Here is a 20,583-nt window from a genome sequence, read left to right as displayed (position 1 = left end):
CTCACTTGTTTGTTTCAGTTTGTTTTTTGTCAGGACTCATGCAGGAGTCTCACACATTAAAAGTGTAAATTTTGTTGCACTGCTAAATAAGCCATAATAATTAGGGTTAGCAACTTAGATTTTTTTCTAGCAATACAGTGTTATTGTAGAAATGTTTAGCTAGTAATCTAATTTTCTATTTTTTTTACTTTTTATATTGTCATAGTAATTCAGCAGCTAACAGCGATTTGGCAATTCCTATCCACAAAAGGAGTAGTATAAAAATACTAAGAAACATAACCGTTGACTATTTTTAGAACAGAATATAGCTGATAACTATTTTTAGCTCTCGAAAATCCCTCCTATCCATTGCTTCGTTGTTTGTAACTTCTAATGGTTTGTTACTATTAAAAAAATTCTAATGGTTTGCAGCATTTCCTTTTGAGATTTTTTTCTTTTTTTCCTCGTTGTGTTCGGAAAGAAGTAAAGGAGGAATTTCAGATAAAACTTCATTGATGTGATATCTGTATCTTCTGCCCTGGTCTTCTGGATCCAATTTCATTTTGTATTGCTGTTTCTCACCGCTCCTCCCTGTCCAAGGACTAATGGGGAGTAGGCGCCATGATGTTTTCTTGCAAGGAGAAAACAGACTGATACCAGGTTCTTGGTTCTTGTTATTGGCATGTGCCTTCACACCAAGCTGAAATTTTCAGAGTTCAGCTGCCTTTTAAAGGTGAGAAGTATGTCATTTTTGTGTTCCATTACCTACTTATCTGGATTTGACATAATTTTGTGAGTTACAAATCATGGGCAATTTTTCCATATTGGTTGGTATCATATAATTATATGAAATTTTTCTTTTTACCGTTTCCAGCCTTAATTGGTCTTACCTTGAGGTTCACTTCAACATTGTTTTCAAGGATTCAGTAACTCTCAAATTTTATTTGGATTTATGCCACTTCATTTCTTCAAACATGGATTGCTTTATTATGTAAGAAATAAACATGTAGTTTGTTTTCTAAGAATACCATGCAAGTGGAAAACCTCATATGATGTTGTCATTGTTTGGTTAAGTATATGATCAGCTTTGGCAAGACTGAGAATTCAGGCAATGGTCATTTCTTGTCATGTGCAGATATTGGCTAGAAAGGCTGCACAGATTGGTCTCAATCTGATTCACTGGTTCAAGAAGGCGTCACATGTGCTTATGGGCTGCCTTTGCTCCAAAGGCACCAAAGATCATGCTGATGCCACTTCCGAAAAGACAGAAGCATCAAGAAAAGACGACTCTAAGACTGCATCAGGTACAAACGATGGTAGCAAAGTCATGCCAGATGTTGAAGAGAAGGTTGTTGTAGGTTTTGATGCTAGGATAAGCAGTAGTAACATTGCAGATTTGAAAGGGCTCTCAGGTGAGCATGTTGTTGCTGGGTGGCCAGCTTGGCTTACAAATGTTGCACCTAAAGCAGTAGAAGGCTGGTTGCCGCGCCGGGCCGATTCATTTGAGAAATTAGACAAGGTGAAGAACTGATTTAATGGTGTGGATTATGTGTTTTAGAATTTTTCTGACTTAAATTACTTGAATAATTGAATGGTTTCTTTTGAGTTGTAGATTGGACAAGGAACTTACAGTATTGTGTATAAAGCTCGAGATCTTGAAACAGGGAAGATTGTTGCACTCAAAAAGGTGAGGTTCATCAATATGGATCCTGAAAGTGTTCGCTTTATGGCTAGAGAAATCCATATTCTTCGGAGACTGGATCATCCAAATATCATAAAGCTTGAAGGAATTGTAACATCCCGTGTATCACAAACCCTGTATCTTGTTTTTGAATACATGGAACATGACCTTTCCGGTCTTATTGCAACTCCAGGCCTGAAACTCACCGAGCCACAGGTGGTTATCGTCCCACTCTTGCATTGAACAGTTATAAGAAACTTATATGACTAAACCAATTAAACATGATTATCAGATAAAATGCTTCCTTCAACAGCTGCTTCATGGCCTTGTTCATTGCCACAAAAATGGAGTTCTGCATCGAGACATCAAAGGCTCGAACCTCTTGATTGACAGCAATGGAGTACTGAAGATTGCAGATTTTGGCCTGGCAATATCGTATGACCCCGACAACCCGCAACCACTAACTAGCCGAGTTGTGACATTGTGGTACAGACCACCAGAGCTTTTACTTGGTGCCACAGAGTATGGTGTTGCTGTAGATATGTGGAGCACAGGGTGTATTGTGGCAGAACTCTTTTCTGGCAAACCAATCATGCCAGGAAGAACCGAGGTATCTCTTATTTTACCTCTGGAGATCCAGAATAAACCATGTCAGTTATCTTTCATATTTTTAGCTGGTTGAGGTCTCCAGTCTTTTTGTGGTAATGGTGTCCTAGGTGGAGCAAATTCACAAGATCTTTAAACTTTGTGGATCGCCAATGGATGACTATTGCAAGAAATCAAAGGTGCCAGAAACAGCAATGTTCAAGCCTCAGCAGCAATATAGGCGGTGTGTTGCTGAGACTTTCAAAGTTTTTCCTCCTTCCGCTGTAGTTCTCATAGACTCCTTGCTTTCATTAGAACCAGAAGTTCGTGGAACAGCTTCCTCAGCTCTTCAGAGTGATGTAAGTTTCAGATGCTATCGTAAGAATCATTTTTTACTTCTCTGGAAGTTTAACATATTAGTATTACCAGTATAGTTAAAATTACACTTTTGTTAGTATATTGCGGAATCAAACTAGGCCAGATTACATTCTCAAGGGGAAATAAATCAGTGGTGACCTTAATTGCCACTGCTTTTTTGAACTCTCCTTGTGTGACTGTGTGCACCCATAGTATTTTGCTTGTGCGGATATCTCTGGATCTGTAGCACTTATCCATGTTTCAAATATCTTTCAGTTTCTTACAACAGAGCCGTTTGCTTGCGACCCTTCAAACCTACCAAAACTTCCAGCAAGCAAAGAATATGATGTTAGACTCAGGCAAGAAGAAGCTAAGAGGTACACTTGCCAACACCACCATTTCTTGTTCCATCCAGATTCGCTGTGCACCTTGTTGAGCAGTTAAATGAAATACCAGCACTCTGCGTTCATGTTCTTGCAGGCAAAGAAAAACAGCTTTAGGTGGACGTGGAACTGAATCTTTCAAACCAGGAGATGAGAATCATGTAACCAGTCGTGCTGTAAATTGTGCTGCCGAGTCAAAGGTGGGTATGGTTGCGATTCAGGACTGTTGCTCAAGTGTCCAAATTAAAAGAAATCAAATCATTTGTCTATTCTGTTGGTTCTAATTTTGTACTGCTGTCAGATTTTATGCTTCCTAAAACATCGGCACATTCATTAAAAAAATTAGCCCCAAAATGGCGGCTTTGTCATTTCCCTTGAAGCACATTACTTTATCTCCTAAAGGCAAGCACCTTAAGAAGTACATTTCACCAACTGTGCATATCCTTGTGACCCAGCAGGAAAACGCACATACCAGTTCAAAGAGCAACAGTATGAAGTTCAACCCAGAGGACAGTGTGCCTGGGTTCCGGGTGGAGCCACGTCCATTGCCAACCACGGTGCAGGTTCCTGAATTTGGCTCAACACGGAACATGGGAGATTACAACGATGGCACGACGGTGCCTGGTCGTGCCTGCAGTTCTGTACATGTCGCAAATACATCTACCTCTAGGGAAAAGGCATCATCACATTCACATATACCACAGTTTGGTGCAACAGACCTCACGAGTGCAGCTGAGGTTACCAATCAGAATCAGCCACCTGATATGCCTACATCATCTCACAAGAACCCCCCAGAGGTAAAGGACACCATTAGTAGCGAAGTATCGAATATTTTTCTTTCATCTCACGTGGCTGCCTTTCTGTGTGGCCAGAACCATGGAAGGAAGTTCAGAAGGATCCACCACTCAGGGCCATTGGTGCCGCCAGGAGGGAACATCGAGGACATGCTCAAGGAGCATGAGAGGCACATCCAAGAGGCGGTGCGAAAGGCACGCCTCAGGCAAGGTGCAGGTAGCCAGGTAAACATGGAGTAGCTGAAAGGTCCTTAGGGAGCTCTGCAAACACGGACCGGATTTCAGAGGTGCCAACACCACATTCTTATGCAAAGCTGCCGTTTCCAGTTGCTGCAGTCCCTGTGTAGAGTTTTAGCATGTAATAGTGTGTTCTAAGATAGGATACTCAGTTGTTTGAGGGCAGAGCATGGCTGAATTTATAGATCTCTGTTTGCACCTTTTCCTTGTATCCCTAGGCTTATAGGTCTTCCGTGTATCCCTAGGTTTCAAAACACATATCATTAGAAAGTTCAGATGTTCTACTTTCTAGGGATAGCGCAGGCCCTATAAATCGGGACCGAGTGAGTACCAACAATTTAGAATGAGGGATTGAAGTAATTAATGTCAGTTTAGAAGAATTATTTTTTTAAGAAAAAATGCAGCCAAAAAGTTCCCTATTTTTTCTATTCAGTGCTAGTTCACCGAGATGTCTCGTGGTAGCTGTCTATTCATGAAAAACTTGAAAATGAAAATGAGAATATTTGGTAGACACTTGAATTGTGCAGTGCTGGGACGATTTTCTACCTTAATTATCATACATGCGCCTTGTCTGAAAAGATCATGGACAGCTTCACTGTGATGACGCTCCAGAGCATTGTGCCACAATCATTTACAATCACATTAAAACACTTCCCCGCTGACTGTCTGGGTAATCAAGGTGGAGAAGATGGAGATCTTGGGCGGCTCAGGCCCAAATTCGAAACCAAATCAACAGATCATGGAGCTTCACCACGATGACAGGGTCATTGTCCTCAAGTCTCCTGGATGGCTGGACCCAACCTCGACGATCTCATCGGCTTGCTGAGATGCTTCCCTCGCTTAGCCAAGCAATACGACATGCAGTTCAGATGTGTGTGAGAAACGACGCCTGAACACAGTCTCAGCCTCTCAGGCAAGTGGTGCTCAAGGCCTCAAGCGCTATGAGGGAAAGCCGCGGGAAGTCAATTTCTCAAAGTTCTTCATTCTCACCGCTAAGGAGCTCGAGCTGATGGAATTCGGTGTCCATGACCGTTGTTCCACCGAGAAGCACAGACGCCTGCCACCTGCGGTTGGATAGCAGAGCTTCTCCGGGTGCTCAATTTTATTTTAGGTCAGGCATCACCTGTGATGATTTTGCTTGCCATGATTTTCTTTCCATTCCTAACCGCCCTTCCGGCCCTTCGGTGGATCTTGTTGTGCATATTTGTTACCCAACGATAAATAGGCAGCGAGCACTCAAGTTAGTCAACGGCTCTTTCTCAAAGATTCGCTATGGAAACCAGCCTTTAGGTTGCTATGCGCCGAGGTTTGAGCTCCATTCATGACTGAGAATTGCGAAAAGCACGATTGCAGAAGCAAAAGAAGCTTGGTTGCTAATCGCTCCTGGCTCCTTTCTGTACGCAAACTCCTGACTGAACGTAAGTCCAAACTTCAAATCCTTTCTATATGTAAATTCCTGACTGAACCTAAGTCCAAACTTCAAACGGAACAAGGCCAGCATCCTAATCTATATTCCTTCCTCCTTGGCGTCAGATAACTCCAATAAAGCATGACTGAAGTCGATATAAAACGTGTCGAAGAGCAAAGCCTATATTTACAGAGCATATAACTGTCATCGATTGACCAGCATTACTTATGAATTGAATTTGATATCCGTGTTATTTGAATAGCGAGAATCTGGAAAGGCAGATGAAACATACTTTCTTGCTCCTGCATCATTCTTGCTATAAGGGCATCGGAACTAATCAAAAGTTGCCAAAGATAAGACTTGAAAAGGAGTTTACTTGTCCCGCTAATGCTACTTCCACTATCTCATAAAGAGGAAATATGACACATAAACCTCCCTTCATAATTTTTTTAGAGCTACAGCTCATTTATGTTCACTTAGTAGAACACATCTCACTCTGATCGTCAACCATGCACCGATCACTTAGCCTTGCCCTTCTCCTGGGTAGCTTGATGGTCCTTTGCATTCTCCTGAGCGGGTTGCTGATGGACAGGCTGAATTCGTTCATAGCGTTTCCTTGTCAGTGTCTCCCCTTTAAGAGCAGCGACGTATCTGTCATTTGTGTCCTCTTTCCTTTGTATCTCACCGAGAAACTCTGCCAGCCTCTCCCTGTTCACTTGTCCCATCATCTGTTGTTCAATGGTTCCATAAGTTAGTGGAAATGAAATCAACAAAACTTTAGGAGAAGCACTAACAGACCACAACAAAATGTGCATGACAGATGCACCTGGAAGCTGGAAAGCTAGAAAGATACAGAGGAAAGAATTGGATATATGGTCCGTCATGAAGTAAAAATAAAGTTAAAACCTTTAGCTGTGCAAATAGATGTCAAGCACTTTGTTGGGAGTGAAGAGTTACATATGCTGAACTGATAACTAGACAATGGTTGGCAACATCCACTTAATATAAATTCTTTGCACAACAATTTCTTACAGATGCTTTGGAAAAATGCAGCAAACATTCAACCATGGTATGGACTGGACAAGGAACATATTAAATGGCAACAAATTGTTAGGGTATCTAACTTCCTCAAAGTTCATCCACCTGGATATTCTAGGAGTATTACTTATTTAAGCTGCACACCCTTTTTCCACAAAGATACTCTAGAAGCATATTTTGATAGTATCTACATGCACAACCATCTCTTACAGATTGTTTGCAGGGACCAAAAATTTAAAGTACTCAATCAAACACAACAATAATACAGGCCGCACACGGCATTTCCGGACAGAGTAATGGCATCAACCCAACAACCCCTAAGAAACTCTTTATATATCGAAGTTGTTTGTACCATAGCGACTGTCTATGTATTTCCAACATGAACTTCTCATTTTCCCTGTTTTATGGAAGATAGTGCATCTCCGTTTGAAGTAATGGGAACGTGGACAACCAGGTTCGGATAGCCATCATAAAAAAATCAATAAGTGGATAAAAGATTGTAGCTAAGTAATGGGAATGGGGATGACCTGGTCCAAATAGCCACCACCAATTTGTTTTTCAATATTTGGGACACAAATTCATAGCTATCACCAGATAAACATGTATAGTGTAAATTTAGATGGTAAAGAAGGCAATTGTCAATCACATCAGGTATTATATGGTCCACACGTCAATATTGGTCTGTACTGTCCAAATAAACATTCATGAATGATATTTTCCAAATAAGAAATGAGCTTCTTTGCCCCTTCACTCACTTCTGAATGAAGGTCACATGATGTATTATATGTATGATTATGCACATTTCGACTAACTAAAAGCGAGTATTAGAAACCACCATTGACATACACAAAAAAATTATTTATTCATAGGTGAAAGACATGCACAAGTCTTGGCTATACCACAATAGTTTCCACACAAGATTATGCTGCTACTTCACAAGAGGCAAATGATTTCTCAATGCAAATCTTGCCACCCTTAACAAGTTGCACCATGAAACTGCTATTGCACGGATAACCAGTTTGAATAAGGACCCTTTCTTCAGCTCATCAACTTGGGAAACTTTCACATCGAATTTGAACTTTCAACTCCACATCAGAACACTTCCCACTTAAATCCCCTACGTGCAACTCAATTCCTTTTCTTCCAATGTCATGTTGCTCAAACAGTGAAGTAACAACCGAAAACTTCAACTCAAATATGCACACCGACTTCAACTTGATTCACGAAAAATCACTAGTGACAGCGCAATGCTGAGAGGTATATCACATTGGCACAAGTGCACAACAAGGCAGCACTTGAGAAAAGGTACTCAGATCGTGCTCCAGCATCAACACCGGCAAAAGGTATAAGAACGCACCCCATATGAAGAGGATAGGGGGAGCACACGAATGGAGAGGAAGACTTACGGGAATAATGTACTCAGTTTGCTATTAGACAGCCCAAAACAAGCAGATGAGATCACAAGGCTGCTGAATCAAAGGCATCACATGTGCACAAGTGCGCCATCGAGCATGCTAGTTTTAGCAAGGTGCAGAGCGACCTGCTGATTCCTGAACGCAGCAGCTGCTTTCTTTTGCTACTCCTGACGCCTTGGCAACGAGGGCCATCACTGAGGCTGCCTAATTCACTGTTCTTCCCGGCTAGAGGAAAAAAGGGCCCTTGATGGTTTTGACGATGAATTGGAGACAACTTAAGATGAGATTAACACTAGGGGTTTGATACAGAAAACAAATTCTATTAAGATTTGTTTGCAATGATCAAGTCGATTCTGTAGGGAGGTGGTTTGGGTAGAATTTGATAGAAAGAAAGGAACCAGAACCATGGTCCTTTTTTTCTTTTGGAATTGCTACCAGGAGAAGGGGCACAGCGTTTGGTCTGTTTTGTTGACTAATCTTGAGGGGGAAGATCGTGTAGGTGTTTTTCTTAAATCGAATCCACAGATCGAAAACTTAGGTGGCCTTTAGTGGTGGAGGAGGAAGATGTGATGTGGGATGAAAGGACATGCATCAAAATCACCATCACCACTAACTCCCCTTCGAAAGTAAGGAGATAAGAGGTCTTTCACATATTGTTAACTACCAATACTGAAGCAGGTTGTCCTAGGACCATATATACTACTCAAGAATACTGGTCAACTGTGTAATTAGAACTCAAGTAGTGGACATGTTTCTTGAAGGCATTCCAGTCTATTTGTGCATAAAAAAACTGCAATCCACTAGAGTGTATATCAAAAATCATGTAGCAAAGCATGCCACAGAGCAAGGTCTAGAAAACTACTCCCTCCATTCCCATTTATAAGGCACATGCAGAAAACTACTCCCTCCATTCCCATTTATAAGGCACATGCATTTTCCAAGATTTTCATTTGACCAAAAAATGGTATAAGTAAATAAAAGATTATCTGATGAAAAGTTCATATCATTAGAAAGTGTTTTTCAATACGAATCTAAATGAGATATTATTGCTCAACTTTTTGGTCAAAGGTTCATCAGAAAAAGCTCGTGCGCCTTATAAATAGGAGGGAGTAACACAACAGATGCATACAAATTAGGTTGTAATATAACGATGTACTTAAATTACTTGTACCTAGGGGTGCATGTTTGGTTAATTCAACAGATGCATACAAGTTAGGTTGTAATATAACGATGTACTTAAATTACATGTACCTAGGGGTGCCAAACTACTTCAGTACGGTTCCGGTAATTACTATATTAACCAAAGTTGACACGAATTTTAGAACGACACGATAACTGCACATCATACTATCACACATTGCAACCTGTGTTCTCTAGAAATTCTCTAACTATCGAGTAAGAAGTGTTCTGGACCAAGAAAAAACAAGAGCAAAGTGCCCAGCACTCCATTAGGCATCTACAACAGCGAGGAGCCCAAGCACAACACAGCAATCAATACCACATCAGTGTCTGTGTAACGATCTAGTCCTCAAATTTTCCGTGCATGTATATTGTGTATGAAGATTAATTAGAATACATGGCAAGCACAAGTCCACGTACAACATAGTTCTTTACACATTAGGTCCATATGAGTTGGACCGTCATGCTCAGACATTAACACAACCTTGCATGAAAGTTCATGTCCAGAGAGTGATGTAGCCCCGCTCACCAACGACTCTACATCAAGGCCAACAAGTCCCCCAAGTGGACCAATGACAAGGGCTCGAGTTAAAGCTCTACACGACAAGGTGAACTCGCTCCTCACTTCCCTCGACCTAGATACCCCATTGGATGGAATGCTACCTCATGCCGAAACCCTTTGTGTCATTAGGTACGTGGAGCATCAAGATCACGGAGAGGACGTTACGCCATGGTCAAGGGAAGGAGAGGAGCAGCTGATCGAGAAGATGTACACGGAGCTGGACCCGAAGTCGCCCCAAGAACGCAAGGAAGAGACGGGGAGCGACCAGTCCAGGACCCGGTCTGACCGGGCTCCTGACCGGGCCACCCGGCTCAGAATCCGGTCGACCGATCCGCTGGCCGACTGTCACCGGGTCGCAACCGGGCTACCAACCGGTGCCATCCGACAACATCCCGGGGCCTCGGGACCTCGCCCGGTCGGCGCCTTGTCCACAGCCAGTCGGGACCGGACCGCCCGATCACGAGCCCGATCTGGACCGGATCCCTGACCGGCCTGCACGACTTAAGTTATAATTTCGGCCCAAACTTACCTTTTCGGCCTGTGTCGTCTTGTAAGACTATATAAGCACCCCAAGCACCCCTTTAGCTCTTCAGACTTGTTTAGAACTCAAACCTTCCTTTGAGCTTAGTCTCCCTTGGGTATCATCCCTCTGTAATCAAGGCACCTTGGTTGTTGACTTTGAACTTGTTGAGTGAGATTCAAGTACTTGTTACTCTCTCTCCCTCACCAAGCTCATCCTCTCCAATCCCAATCTCTCTCCGGGAATTCTGCCTCGTGCCTCTTCCACGGAGATTCTATTGGCGTGGTCCATCGAGCCACGGAGGTAAGCATCGAGTGTATCGGGTTGGTGTGCGTGCGTGAGTATCGGAGTTCATCGTGTTCTTCGTCCCCCTCGCGTTTTCCCATCTCTCCCGCTTGGTTTCGAAGTCAATCCGCAAGATCGGGCCACACACGGGGTCTTAGACCTCATCATATGGTATCAGCAGCCTTTGGTTCCCGCGGATTTGACCCTCCACCCACCCGATTTCGTTTCTAGAAAATTTTCCAAAAAATAGCCCTAAATTGCCTTTTGACCGATCTGTGATTTGGTTGAGTTTTGAGTGGTTTTGGTCCGTGGATCTGGTGTTGTTGTGCTTGATCTACTATTTTCCCAACTTTTAGCCTCCAATTCCATCGTTTCCCTTCGATTTGGTCGATTTGGCTTGGTTTTCGTGAAGAACAGGAGAGAGAAAGCTCAATCCCGAGCAATCCGGTTGAGCAGCCTCATTAACTGCACATAGACCGGCCGGGCCGGCCTGTACGCCTGGCCAACCAGGACACACAACCTGGCCGAGCGGTCCAGAGCCGGTCCAACCGGGCCCCCGACCGGGTGACGCAACGCCTCCTTCGACCTCGACATCCGGCGATCTCCACCACCACCACCACCACCACCACCACCACCACCATCGCAGGTATAACTTGCAGGTTTCCCCTTGTAACCCCTCTTCCTTTTGCGATCTACCCCATCGAGCATCGCTTGTCTAGTGTTGCGAGACATTGCACGTGGCCCCGCATTGTGAGGTGTGTGTGTCGCGTTGAGTAAGGCACCCAAGCAAACACTCGTGTGGCAAGATAGCAAAAGCGAGGCTAACGCTAACATAGTGCGTGAAAAAGCCCAAAAAACACAAAAAGAGTGCAAGTAGCACCATACATCCATACGCCCATACATACAAAAGTGTCCACAAAAGCCACCAAAGATAAAAACGAGTGCAAGTGCCACCATATACAAGAGAGAAAAAGCTTTTAAGCAAAGAGAGATAGGAGAAGAGAGGCCGCGTGCGAATCTTGTTGTCTCTTCCTTTGCAACCAAAGCTTTGGCTCTCCTTGTGTTAGTGTGACACCGAGCAACTATACATACACTTTTCCGCTCACTTTTGGTTGCACTAACCCCGCTTATCTCGTGTGTGAGTTCCACATTTTTCCGTGTTTATAGTGATCGCACTTTGACATTTGGATTTTTGGACCTCATCCACTTTTAACAACATACTTGATCTTGGATTTGTCTTTTGGCTTTCCACAACACTCGCCTAACACCATATTTGCTAGCTTTTGCGTGTGGTTTTGCGTGTGTCCCCGATACACTTGATCTTACTTTCGGCTTGGTTGATTGCCTCAATACTATCTTACCTTGGTAAGAGTGCGAGGTAGTCTCCTTCCACTAACATACACAACATAGTTCTTGTTCTTCCATCATGGATAGGAGCGGAGATGAAACAAGGGATGGAGAAGTACTTCGGAACACCGAGAGGTTGGCTACTCAACACAACCTATGGACTCAACGCCAAGAGTTCAAGGAGCAACTATCACTCTTCGAGACTCGCATCGACGAACAATATGAAGAAGTGGCTCACAACTTCTCCACGGTGAACCAAGACTTGGCTCTCCTCCGTGAAGCTACGGACAACTTGAATGGCCAAATGGCGGCCAATGACGCGAACATGGAGCGACGCATGGATAACCTCGAGCGCGCCATCACCAACTTGGGTCGTCATCGCCGACACCGCTCTACTTCATCATCATCAAGCTCGTCACAAGATTACTACTCTCATGGCCACCGTTCGTCATCAAGCTCCTCCTCAAGGCATGAAGACCATACTCGTCCTCATCGACCACATGCTCGTCAAGAAGACTCTCGCTCTAACTCAAGGAGAGGTGAATTCCATCGCCATGCTCGTCCTCATGAACGACCTCCACAAGAACAAGCTCCTCACCAAGATCGTCATCAAGCGGCTCGCCATGCCCACCATGGGTATGACGACCATCCTCAAGACAACGTCCTCCACAACATGGCGCCACATGCACCCGCACAAGGTCGTCAAGAGCAACCAAGGCGTGATCTCCGGAATCATCCTCGCCATGACCAAAGGGGCCGAGGGCAACCACAACATGATCAAGATGAGAGGGCCATCATTGGGCAACGCCAACAACCTCGCCAAGACCCGCAACAACATCCTCAACATGAGCCAAGTGAAGCTAGTGTTCACCTCCAACGCCAACCCAATGCTATGGTTGGTCGTGGAAGACCTCCTCCACCACCTCAAGTCGCAAGAGATGAGGGCATCCGTCCTCGCCGCCGCAACATGGAAGATGAAGAGAATATGTATGGAAAGCTCAAGTTCAACATGCCCAAATTCAAGGGTGAAGACGATGCCGAGGCCTACCTCTCATGGGCACTCAAGGTTGACAAGATCTTCCGCATCCATAACTACTCCGGTGCCAAGAAAGTAGCCATGGCCTCCCTCGAGTTTGAAGATTATGCCAACACTTGGTGGGAACAAGTTGTCACTCTTAGGGAAGAAAAGGGTGATCCTCCAATTGATACTTGGGAAGACATGAAGGAGGAGATGCAAGCCCGCTTTGTCCCTACACACTACAAGACCGATCTCTTCAACAAGCTACAAAAGTTGAAGCAAGGCACCAAGACCGTTGAGGAATTCTTCAAGGAGATGGAGTTAACCATGATGAGAGCAAACATCCAAGAGTCCGAGAACCAAACCATCGCTAGGTTCTTCAATGGCCTCAACTACCCCATCAAGAAGATTGTGGAGTTCCAACAATACTCCAACATGGTTGAGTTGGTTCACCAAGCTTCCAAGGCCGAGCGTCAAGTGAATGAGGACATCAAGTACTCCAAGTCCAAGCAATACTTCGCCTCCAAGCTTGCCACATCAACTCCTACAACAAGTGTCAAGCCATCCGCATCCTCTACACCTTCCAAGCAACCTTCCATACAAAGTCGTATGAAGCAAACGGTATCCTCCACCGCCTCCTCTAAGGCCTCTACGGGACCCTCCAATGTCACTTGCTTCAAATGTGGTACTCAAGGCCACAAATCCTTTGAGTGCAAGAACACCAAGGTCATGATCACTATGGAGAATGGTGACATAGAGACTCTAAGTGAAGGTGAATATGAAGCCCTAGTGCAAGCCGCCGTTGCTAATGAGGAAGACTATGATGAAGAAAGTGGAGAAGACCCTCTCTTATGCACACATGATCCAAGCTCTTCTCTTGTGGTCACTCGAGTGCTCACCACTCAACCCCAAGCTATGGAAGACCAAAGATGCAACATCTTCCAAACGCGTGCCGGCATTGGTGGCAAGTCTATCAAGGTCATCATCGATGGTGGGAGTTGCCACAACTTGGCAAGCACCGAGCTATGTGAGAAGCTCAACCTCACGCTTCGCAAGCATCCTCATCCATACCATGTCCAATGGTTGAGTGACAAGGGCAATGTCAAGATTCAACACACCGTCACCGTCAACTTCAAGATAGGACCCTATGAAGACACCGTCGAGTGTGACGTGGTGCCTATGACCGTGTGCCACATGTTGCTTGGACGCCCATGGCAATTTGACAAGAAGGCCATACATGATGGTTTCTCCAATGCATACACCTTCAAGGTCAAGGACAAGAAGTTCGAGCTTCGCCCAATGACTCCTAGCCAAATCATCGCCGACAATGCGAAGGCTTTAGCGAGGGCACAACACCACATCCACCATAGTGAGTTGAGAGGAGAGGGAGCTACCCACCAAAAAGAGAGTGAGCGCCACCACCCACATATGAGTGAGAGAAAGAGTGTCCTCCTAGCCACCAAAAGCGAGTGGAGAGAAGTGAAAGACAACCCATCCACCACCATACACTACGTGCTCATTTGCAAGGGCCTCTCACGTGAGACTAATGACTTAACCAACATTCCTTCGTCTTTGTTGTCTCTTTTGAAGGAGTTCCAAGACGTCTTCCCCGACGAGCTACCCCATGGACTACCACCGCTTCGGGGCATCGAGCATCGCATCGACCTCATACCCGGCGCTCCCCTACCAAACCGCGCCGCCTACCGCACCAACCCCGAGGACACCAAGGAGATCCAACGCCAAATTCAAGACCTCCTCGCTAAAGGGTATGTCCGAGAAAGCCTTAGCCCTTGTGCCGTTCCCGTCATTCTTGTGCCTAAACCGGATGAGACGCAACGGATGTGTATGGATTGCCGCCCTATCAATGCCATTACCGTCCGTTATCGACATCCCATTCCGCGTTTAGATGATATGTTGGATGAATTGAGTGGTGCCACGATTTTCTCTAAGATTGATTTGCGTAGTGGCTACCACCAAATTCGCATGGCAATTGGTGATGAATGGAAGACGGCATTCAAGACCAAGCTTGGTCTCTATGAATGGCTCGTCATGCCGTTTGGTCTTTCCAATGCTCCTTCCACTTTCATGCGTCTTATGAATCACATCTTGCGACCTCTCATTGGCAAGAGTGTGGTTGTTTACTTTGATGACATTCTCATCTATAGCAAAAATCTCGAGGACCATGTTCAACATGTGAGAGAAGTCTTATGCATCTTGCGCCACGAGAAGCTCTTTGCCAACCTTCCAAAATGCCATTTCGCTCAAAACAAATTGGTTTTTCTTGGTTTTGTGGTTTCCGCCAACGGGATTGAAGTTGATTCTTCAAAAGTTGAGGCCATCCACAATTGGCCCACTCCCACAAATGTTGGTCAAGTGAGAAGCTTCCATGGTCTTGCCGGATTTTACCGCCGTTTTGTGAAAGATTTCAGCACCATTGCTTGCTCTTTAAACGAACTTACAAAAAAGAATGTTCCGTTCGTTTGGGGCAAAGCACAACAAAAAGCTTTTGATGAATTGAAAAAGAGACTCACCGAGGCACCACTACTTGCTCTTCCCGATTTTGCCAAGACATTTGAAATAGAATGTGATGCGAGTGGCCTTGGAATCGGTGGTGTCCTCATGCAAAATGGAAAACCCGTGGCATACTATAGTGAGAAGTTGGATGGCGCACGCCTCAACTATCCTATATATGACAAGGAGCTTTATGCTTTGGTTCGTGTTCTTGAAGTTTGGCAACACTACCTTTGGCCAAAAGAGTTTGTTATCCATTCGGATCATGAGTCCTTGAAGTATTTGAAAAGTCAACACAATTTAAACAAGAGACATGCTAAGTGGGTTGAGTTCATAGAGTCCTTCCCTTATGTAATCAAATACAAAAAGGGCAAGGAAAATGTGGTTGCGGATGCACTTTCCCGCAAGATTACTCTCCTACTCACCCGCTTGGAGTTTCACATTTTGGGTCTTGAGGAGATCAAAGAACTTTACCCCCCCGATTCTTTCTTTGGACCAATCTTTGAAAAGTGTTCCATTGACCGAGGTTTTGATGATTTCTACTTGCATGATGGCTACTTGTTTAAAGCTAACAAAGTTTGCATACCCGAGTCTTCTCTTCGTAAGTTGCTTTTGCAAGAGTCACATGGAGGTGGCCTCATGGGTCATTTTGGACGCGACAAGACTCTTTCGATGCTATCCACACACTACTATTGGCCACGCATGAAACGAGACGTGGAGCGCCTTTGCAACCGGTGCACCACTTGTTTACAAGCTAAGTCAACATCCAATCCCCATGGTCTTTACATGCCTTTACCCATTCCATATGCACCTTGGTCGGATATAAGCATGGACTTTGTGTTAGGCTTACCACGAACAAAGCATGGGCATGATTCAATCTTTGTAGTAGTGGATAGGTTCTCAAAAATGGCACATTTCATTCCATGTCATAAGAGCGATGATGCTTCACACATTGCTTCATTGTTTTTCAGGGAAGTGGTTCGCCTACATGGGATACCGGCAAGCATTGTGTCGGATCGAGACGTCAAGTTCATGAGTTATCTATGGAAGTCGCTCATGGCCAAGTTTGGAGTCAAGCTCTTGTTCTCATCATCATCGCACCCTCAAACCGATGGACAAACCGAAGTGGTCAATCGAAGCCTCTCCACACTCCTCCGCACACTTGTGAAGAAAAACTTGAAGTCATGGGAAGATTGCCTCCCCCACGCGGAATTCGCCTACAATCGAGCCAAACACTCCACAACATTACGGAGTCCCTTCATGGTCGTCTATGGATTCGAACCTCCAACGGCACTCGACATCCTTCCACTCCCTCTTCATCAAAGGACCAACATGGACTTCGACGAGCGCACCACCGCCATGAAGAAACTACATGAAGAAACAAGAGCAACCATACAAGACCATGTCCTTCGCCAAGCTAACCGCCTCAACGCCAAGAAGAAAGAACGAGTGTTTGAAGAAGGAGACCTTGTTTGGGTTCATCTCAGGAAAGAAAGGTTCCCTCAAGAACGCAACTCCAAGCTCAAGCCAAGAGGAGATGGGCCTTTCAAGGTCCTCAAGCGCATCAACAACAACGCCTACGTCATCGACATACCGACATCCAAGTACTTGGTGAGCAACACTTTCAACATCTCGGACCTCTCCCCACATCATGGAGATGAGGAGGAACAAGAGTCGAGGACGACTCTCTCCCAAGGGGGGGGAGATGATGTAGCCCCGCTCACCAACGACTCTACATCAAGGCCAACAAGTCCCCCAAGTGGACCAATGACAAGGGCTCGAGTTAAAGCTCTACACGACAAGGTGAACTCGCTCCTCACTTCCCTCGACCTAGATACCCCATTGGATGGAATGCTACCTCATGCCGAAACCCTTTGTGTCATTAGGTACGTGGAGCATCAAGATCACGGAGAGGACGTTACGCCATGGTCAAGGGAAGGAGAGGAAGCAACGATCGAGAAGATGTACACGGAGCCGGACCCGAAGTCGCCCCAAGAACGCAAGGAAGAGACGGGGAAGCGACCGGTCCAGACCCGGTCGACCGGCTCCTGACCGGGCCACCCGGCTCAGAATCCGGTCGACCGGCCGCCTGACCGGGTCACCCAGGTCGCAACCGGGCTACCAACCGGTGCCATCCGGACAACATCCCGGGGCCTCGGGACCTCGCCCGGTCGGCGCCCGGTCACAGGCCCGGTCGGGACCGGACCGCCCGGTCACAGGCCCGGTCTGACCGAATCCCTGACCGGCCTGCACGACTTAAGTTATAATTTCGGCCCAAACTTACCTTTTCGGCCTGTGTCGTCTTGTAAGACTATATAAGCACCCCAAGCACCCCTTTAGCTCTTCAGACTTGTTTAGAACTCAAACCTTCCTTTGAGCTTAGTCTCCCTTGGGTATCATCCCTCTGTAATCAAGGCACCTTGGTTGTTGACTTTGAACTTGTTGAGTGAGATTCAAGTACTTGTTACTCTCTCTCCCTCACCAAGCTCATCCTCTCCAATCCCAATCTCTCTCCGGGAATTCTGCCTCGTGCCTCTTCCACGGAGATTCTATTGGCGTGGTCCATCGAGCCACGGAGGTAAGCATCGGGTGTATCGGGTTGGTGTGCGTGCGTGAGTATCGGAGTTCATCGTGTTCTTCGTCCCCCTCGCGTTTTCCCATCTCTCCCGCTTGGTTTCGAAGTCAATCCGCAAGATCGGGCCACACACGGGGTCTTAGACCTCATCAGAGAGACTGGTCGACTTACTTATTTTGTCATGTGTGGCCGTCATTTATCTTGTGATTGTGGTACCACTTACCAATTTGCCAATTTGTGTCTGTCATTTCCATTTATCTTGGACTCTTGGCAAGTTTAGACTTCAGAGCACACTCTAATGTGTATGTTTATCATTTTGTAGGTTTGGATGCATCGACAACCAGACTAGAGCGTCCTGGTACCATTTCTACACCTCTTAGTCTTGTCTATGCCTTTTGTATGTCTACAGTAGCATATTTGAGTATAATTGCATAGCTGGCAACATGGGAGTACAAAATAATATTCAAAAAAACTATATATATGTTGGCAAAATATTTGCTATGTCCTGTTTTCTCAACCGATTAATGGCCGACCGATTAATCCAGTTAATCGGCCGATTCACCGATTAATCGCTACTCAGTGGCCGACCGACCGTTACCAGTTACTGAATTCCTGAACAATGCTGGTCGTACTATTAGGTTGCTATGTTTCTTTTGTTTCAGGGGATAATGGTACTGCTACGCAGTAGACACAGTACCGTGAGACTGAAACCAGAAGTCCCATTAGCGGGCAGCCCACACCGGAAGGGATCAGGAAGTCCAGGACAAATGTGGCCTATCTGGTTAGTTCGGTAGAAACCAATCTGTGTCAGTTTTGTACTGATATAACCGAAGCTTCAGCAGTTACGAACTTATGAACCACACTGTTAACCATATACCAGACTATCTAACGTATTCAGTTTGGTTCCTCGGTTTGGTAACCATATGCCCAGCCCTAGTTGTATGTGAAATATTTAGTAATCAAGATTCAGCAATCATGGTGTCTATGACTTTTAGGGATCTCATGAACCTTACCAGCAAAACACATAGATAACCAATTACCAAACCATTCGACAGTAGCACTATATGAATACCATTCAACAGTAGCACTATATGAATTAATTTAATTCCTCAGTAACACCAGTTTCTTACTTTGTTCTGGACCCCATTAAACTATAGCTGTTCAGTGGTGCTTCTTAATCAAGGATGAATTTTACACGTAATTCCTAATGTGTAGTAACAGAATAAACCATCATTATAGAACAACCTAAAATTGTAATACTAGCCACATCTCAAAGACAAACAATTAGTATGTTATATTGTTCTTCTGGTTGCATCTTCACCGCAATTGAACAATGTATTATGCATAAAAGAAACTCACACGCCATGTTCCATCCAAAGCATATAGTGTTCTTCTGCTAAGCTTGGCTGCACTCGCAGCTTGCCCAGGCTACAATCCTGAGCTAGCTTTGTCACTGGCACTAGATATGGGTACAGCACAAAAATACAAAACAAGAATACCATTACTGCGGAACAAACCATGCTAATTTCTCTAATCTTTAACACTACCACCTTTCTCTCACCACAAGTGTCGCATGTATCCCCATTCTAGTGACATTTCACTTGTTTTGACATATTTTGGCTGAATATCACTTAACATGCCCATTAGTTACAACTTTACAGGATCATTGGTAATGTTTCAGCAAGTAACTACGGCTTTCTTTTGTTTGAACTATGCATCAAATGGTCTGAAGAAGGTACACATCACAATGGTTGTTGAAACCTTGTCAGCCAGAGATACCCAACGAGGCCCAGGTATCTTGTGCCAAGCCTTAGTTACTACTTACTTCTAGAAATTGGGCAATCAGTGAGGTGTGCACAAGTCTGCTCACTCCACGCCGACGCTGGTAGATGTGCCCTGGCCTAGCGCACGCTTGGGATGGCACAATTGCATGATTTTGCTCGTCACGTGGGCAGTTAAACTTCATGTTCAATGCGTAAAAAGGAAAGAACTAACCCAGAAAAGCTGCAAGGCTTACACAGCCCAACACCAAGTGTTCTTGGTGTTATAATCGCGTGAGGTTTAGATATATGGCTGACAATAATCGCCCAGAATGAATCCTGCCAATCGTCATGCCTCTCAAGACGAGCTCTCCAGTTATTATCCATGACATCGAATCTTGGAATGGGAGTCGTCGAGTTCTCCGTCCGATCACAAGAAATCGGAGCATATGCTTGTGCTAATCGAGACTCGGGGGTGGGGAAGGGGGGTTGCGAATTCACGCACCGTGGTCTCCGGGCGGGCGTTGGAGCGGAGGTGGGCCTCGAGCTTGTCGTTGCGGGAGCTGGTGAGCTGCATCACGCCGTAGCCCACCACGCCGGGGACGACGCCGCAGAGAGCCGCGAAGGTGAAGAAGAAGGGCTTCGAATCCCTCGTCCGCCCCACCAGCCACCGCCATGCCGAGCTCTTCTCCCACAGGATCGACATCTCTCTCTCTCTCTCTTCTCCCCCTCGCCGCCTTCTCCAGACTCTTCTCTCCACTTTCAGACTTCTCTAGGGTTACCCTTTTTTTTAGGGGGATTTTACTTTTTGCTACAGTAGGAGTATCGGAAACTCATGTTAAACAAAAGAAACAAGAGTATCAAAACTCAATTCGGCTTCCAGATACATAAGTTTTTGACAAAAAGTTCGACATGTACATCTCCAAAATATGTTTATATTCGTCAAGTT

The 20,583-nt window shown here is 45.2% G+C and overlaps 2 protein-coding genes across 3 annotated transcripts; one reads left to right on the top strand and one right to left on the bottom strand.

Moving 5' to 3' along the window:
* The first annotated feature begins 48 nt into the window (after window positions 1–48).
* Window positions 49–4,396, top strand: LOC127299586 (probable serine/threonine-protein kinase At1g54610). The gene is made up of 9 exons (XM_051329567.2): window positions 49–712; window positions 1,115–1,498; window positions 1,592–1,876; window positions 1,953–2,270; window positions 2,377–2,604; window positions 2,879–2,979; window positions 3,083–3,185; window positions 3,444–3,782; window positions 3,858–4,396. Exons 1-9 carry the CDS (start codon window positions 662–664, stop codon window positions 4,017–4,019), a joined length of 1,971 nt encoding a protein of 656 aa, XP_051185527.1. The 5' UTR covers window positions 49–661; the 3' UTR covers window positions 4,020–4,396.
* Window positions 4,397–5,649: 1,253 nt separating this feature from the next.
* Window positions 5,650–20,379, bottom strand: LOC127299584 (uncharacterized). Of its 2 annotated transcripts, XM_051329564.1 has the most exons (3): window positions 20,140–20,379; window positions 5,951–6,152; window positions 5,650–5,904 (listed from the first exon to the last, which is right to left on the bottom strand). In XM_051329564.1, exons 1-3 carry the CDS (start codon window positions 20,338–20,340, stop codon window positions 5,897–5,899), a joined length of 411 nt encoding a protein of 136 aa, XP_051185524.1. In that variant the 5' UTR covers window positions 20,341–20,379; the 3' UTR covers window positions 5,650–5,896. The 2 variants fall into 2 exon arrangements, with proteins under 2 accessions (XP_051185524.1, XP_051185523.1); XM_051329563.2 differs by lacking the exon at window positions 5,650–5,904 and having other exon boundaries at window positions 5,913–6,152.
* Between the last annotated feature and the right edge of the window lie 204 nt (window positions 20,380–20,583).

The sequence above is a fragment of the Lolium perenne genome, chromosome 5 (assembly GCF_019359855.2).
Source record: "Lolium perenne isolate Kyuss_39 chromosome 5, Kyuss_2.0, whole genome shotgun sequence".
Classification (NCBI taxonomy): domain Eukaryota; kingdom Viridiplantae; phylum Streptophyta; class Magnoliopsida; order Poales; family Poaceae; genus Lolium; species Lolium perenne.
The sequence above is the reverse complement of the archived record's forward strand: the minus strand, read 5'-3'. Positions and strand labels throughout refer to the sequence as shown.

Excerpts from the sequence above, each read along its gene's own strand:
- LOC127299586 (XM_051329567.2), top strand. The coding sequence starts at position 662 with ATGTGCCTTCACACCAAGCTGAAATTTTCAGAGTTCAGCTGCCTTTTA. Across the intron at positions 1,877-1,952 it reads TGAAACTCACCGAGCCACAG|ATAAAATGCTTCCTTCAACA; the intron begins GTGGTTATCGTC and ends CATGATTATCAG. Across the intron at positions 3,186-3,443 it reads ATTGTGCTGCCGAGTCAAAG|GAAAACGCACATACCAGTTC; the intron begins GTGGGTATGGTT and ends GTGACCCAGCAG.
- LOC127299584 (XM_051329564.1), bottom strand. The coding sequence starts at position 20,340 with ATGTCGATCCTGTGGGAGAAGAGCTCGGCATGGCGGTGGCTGGTGGGG. Across the intron at positions 6,153-20,139 it reads ACGCCCGCCCGGAGACCACG|ATGATGGGACAAGTGAACAG; the intron begins GTGCGTGAATTC and ends ATTGAACAACAG.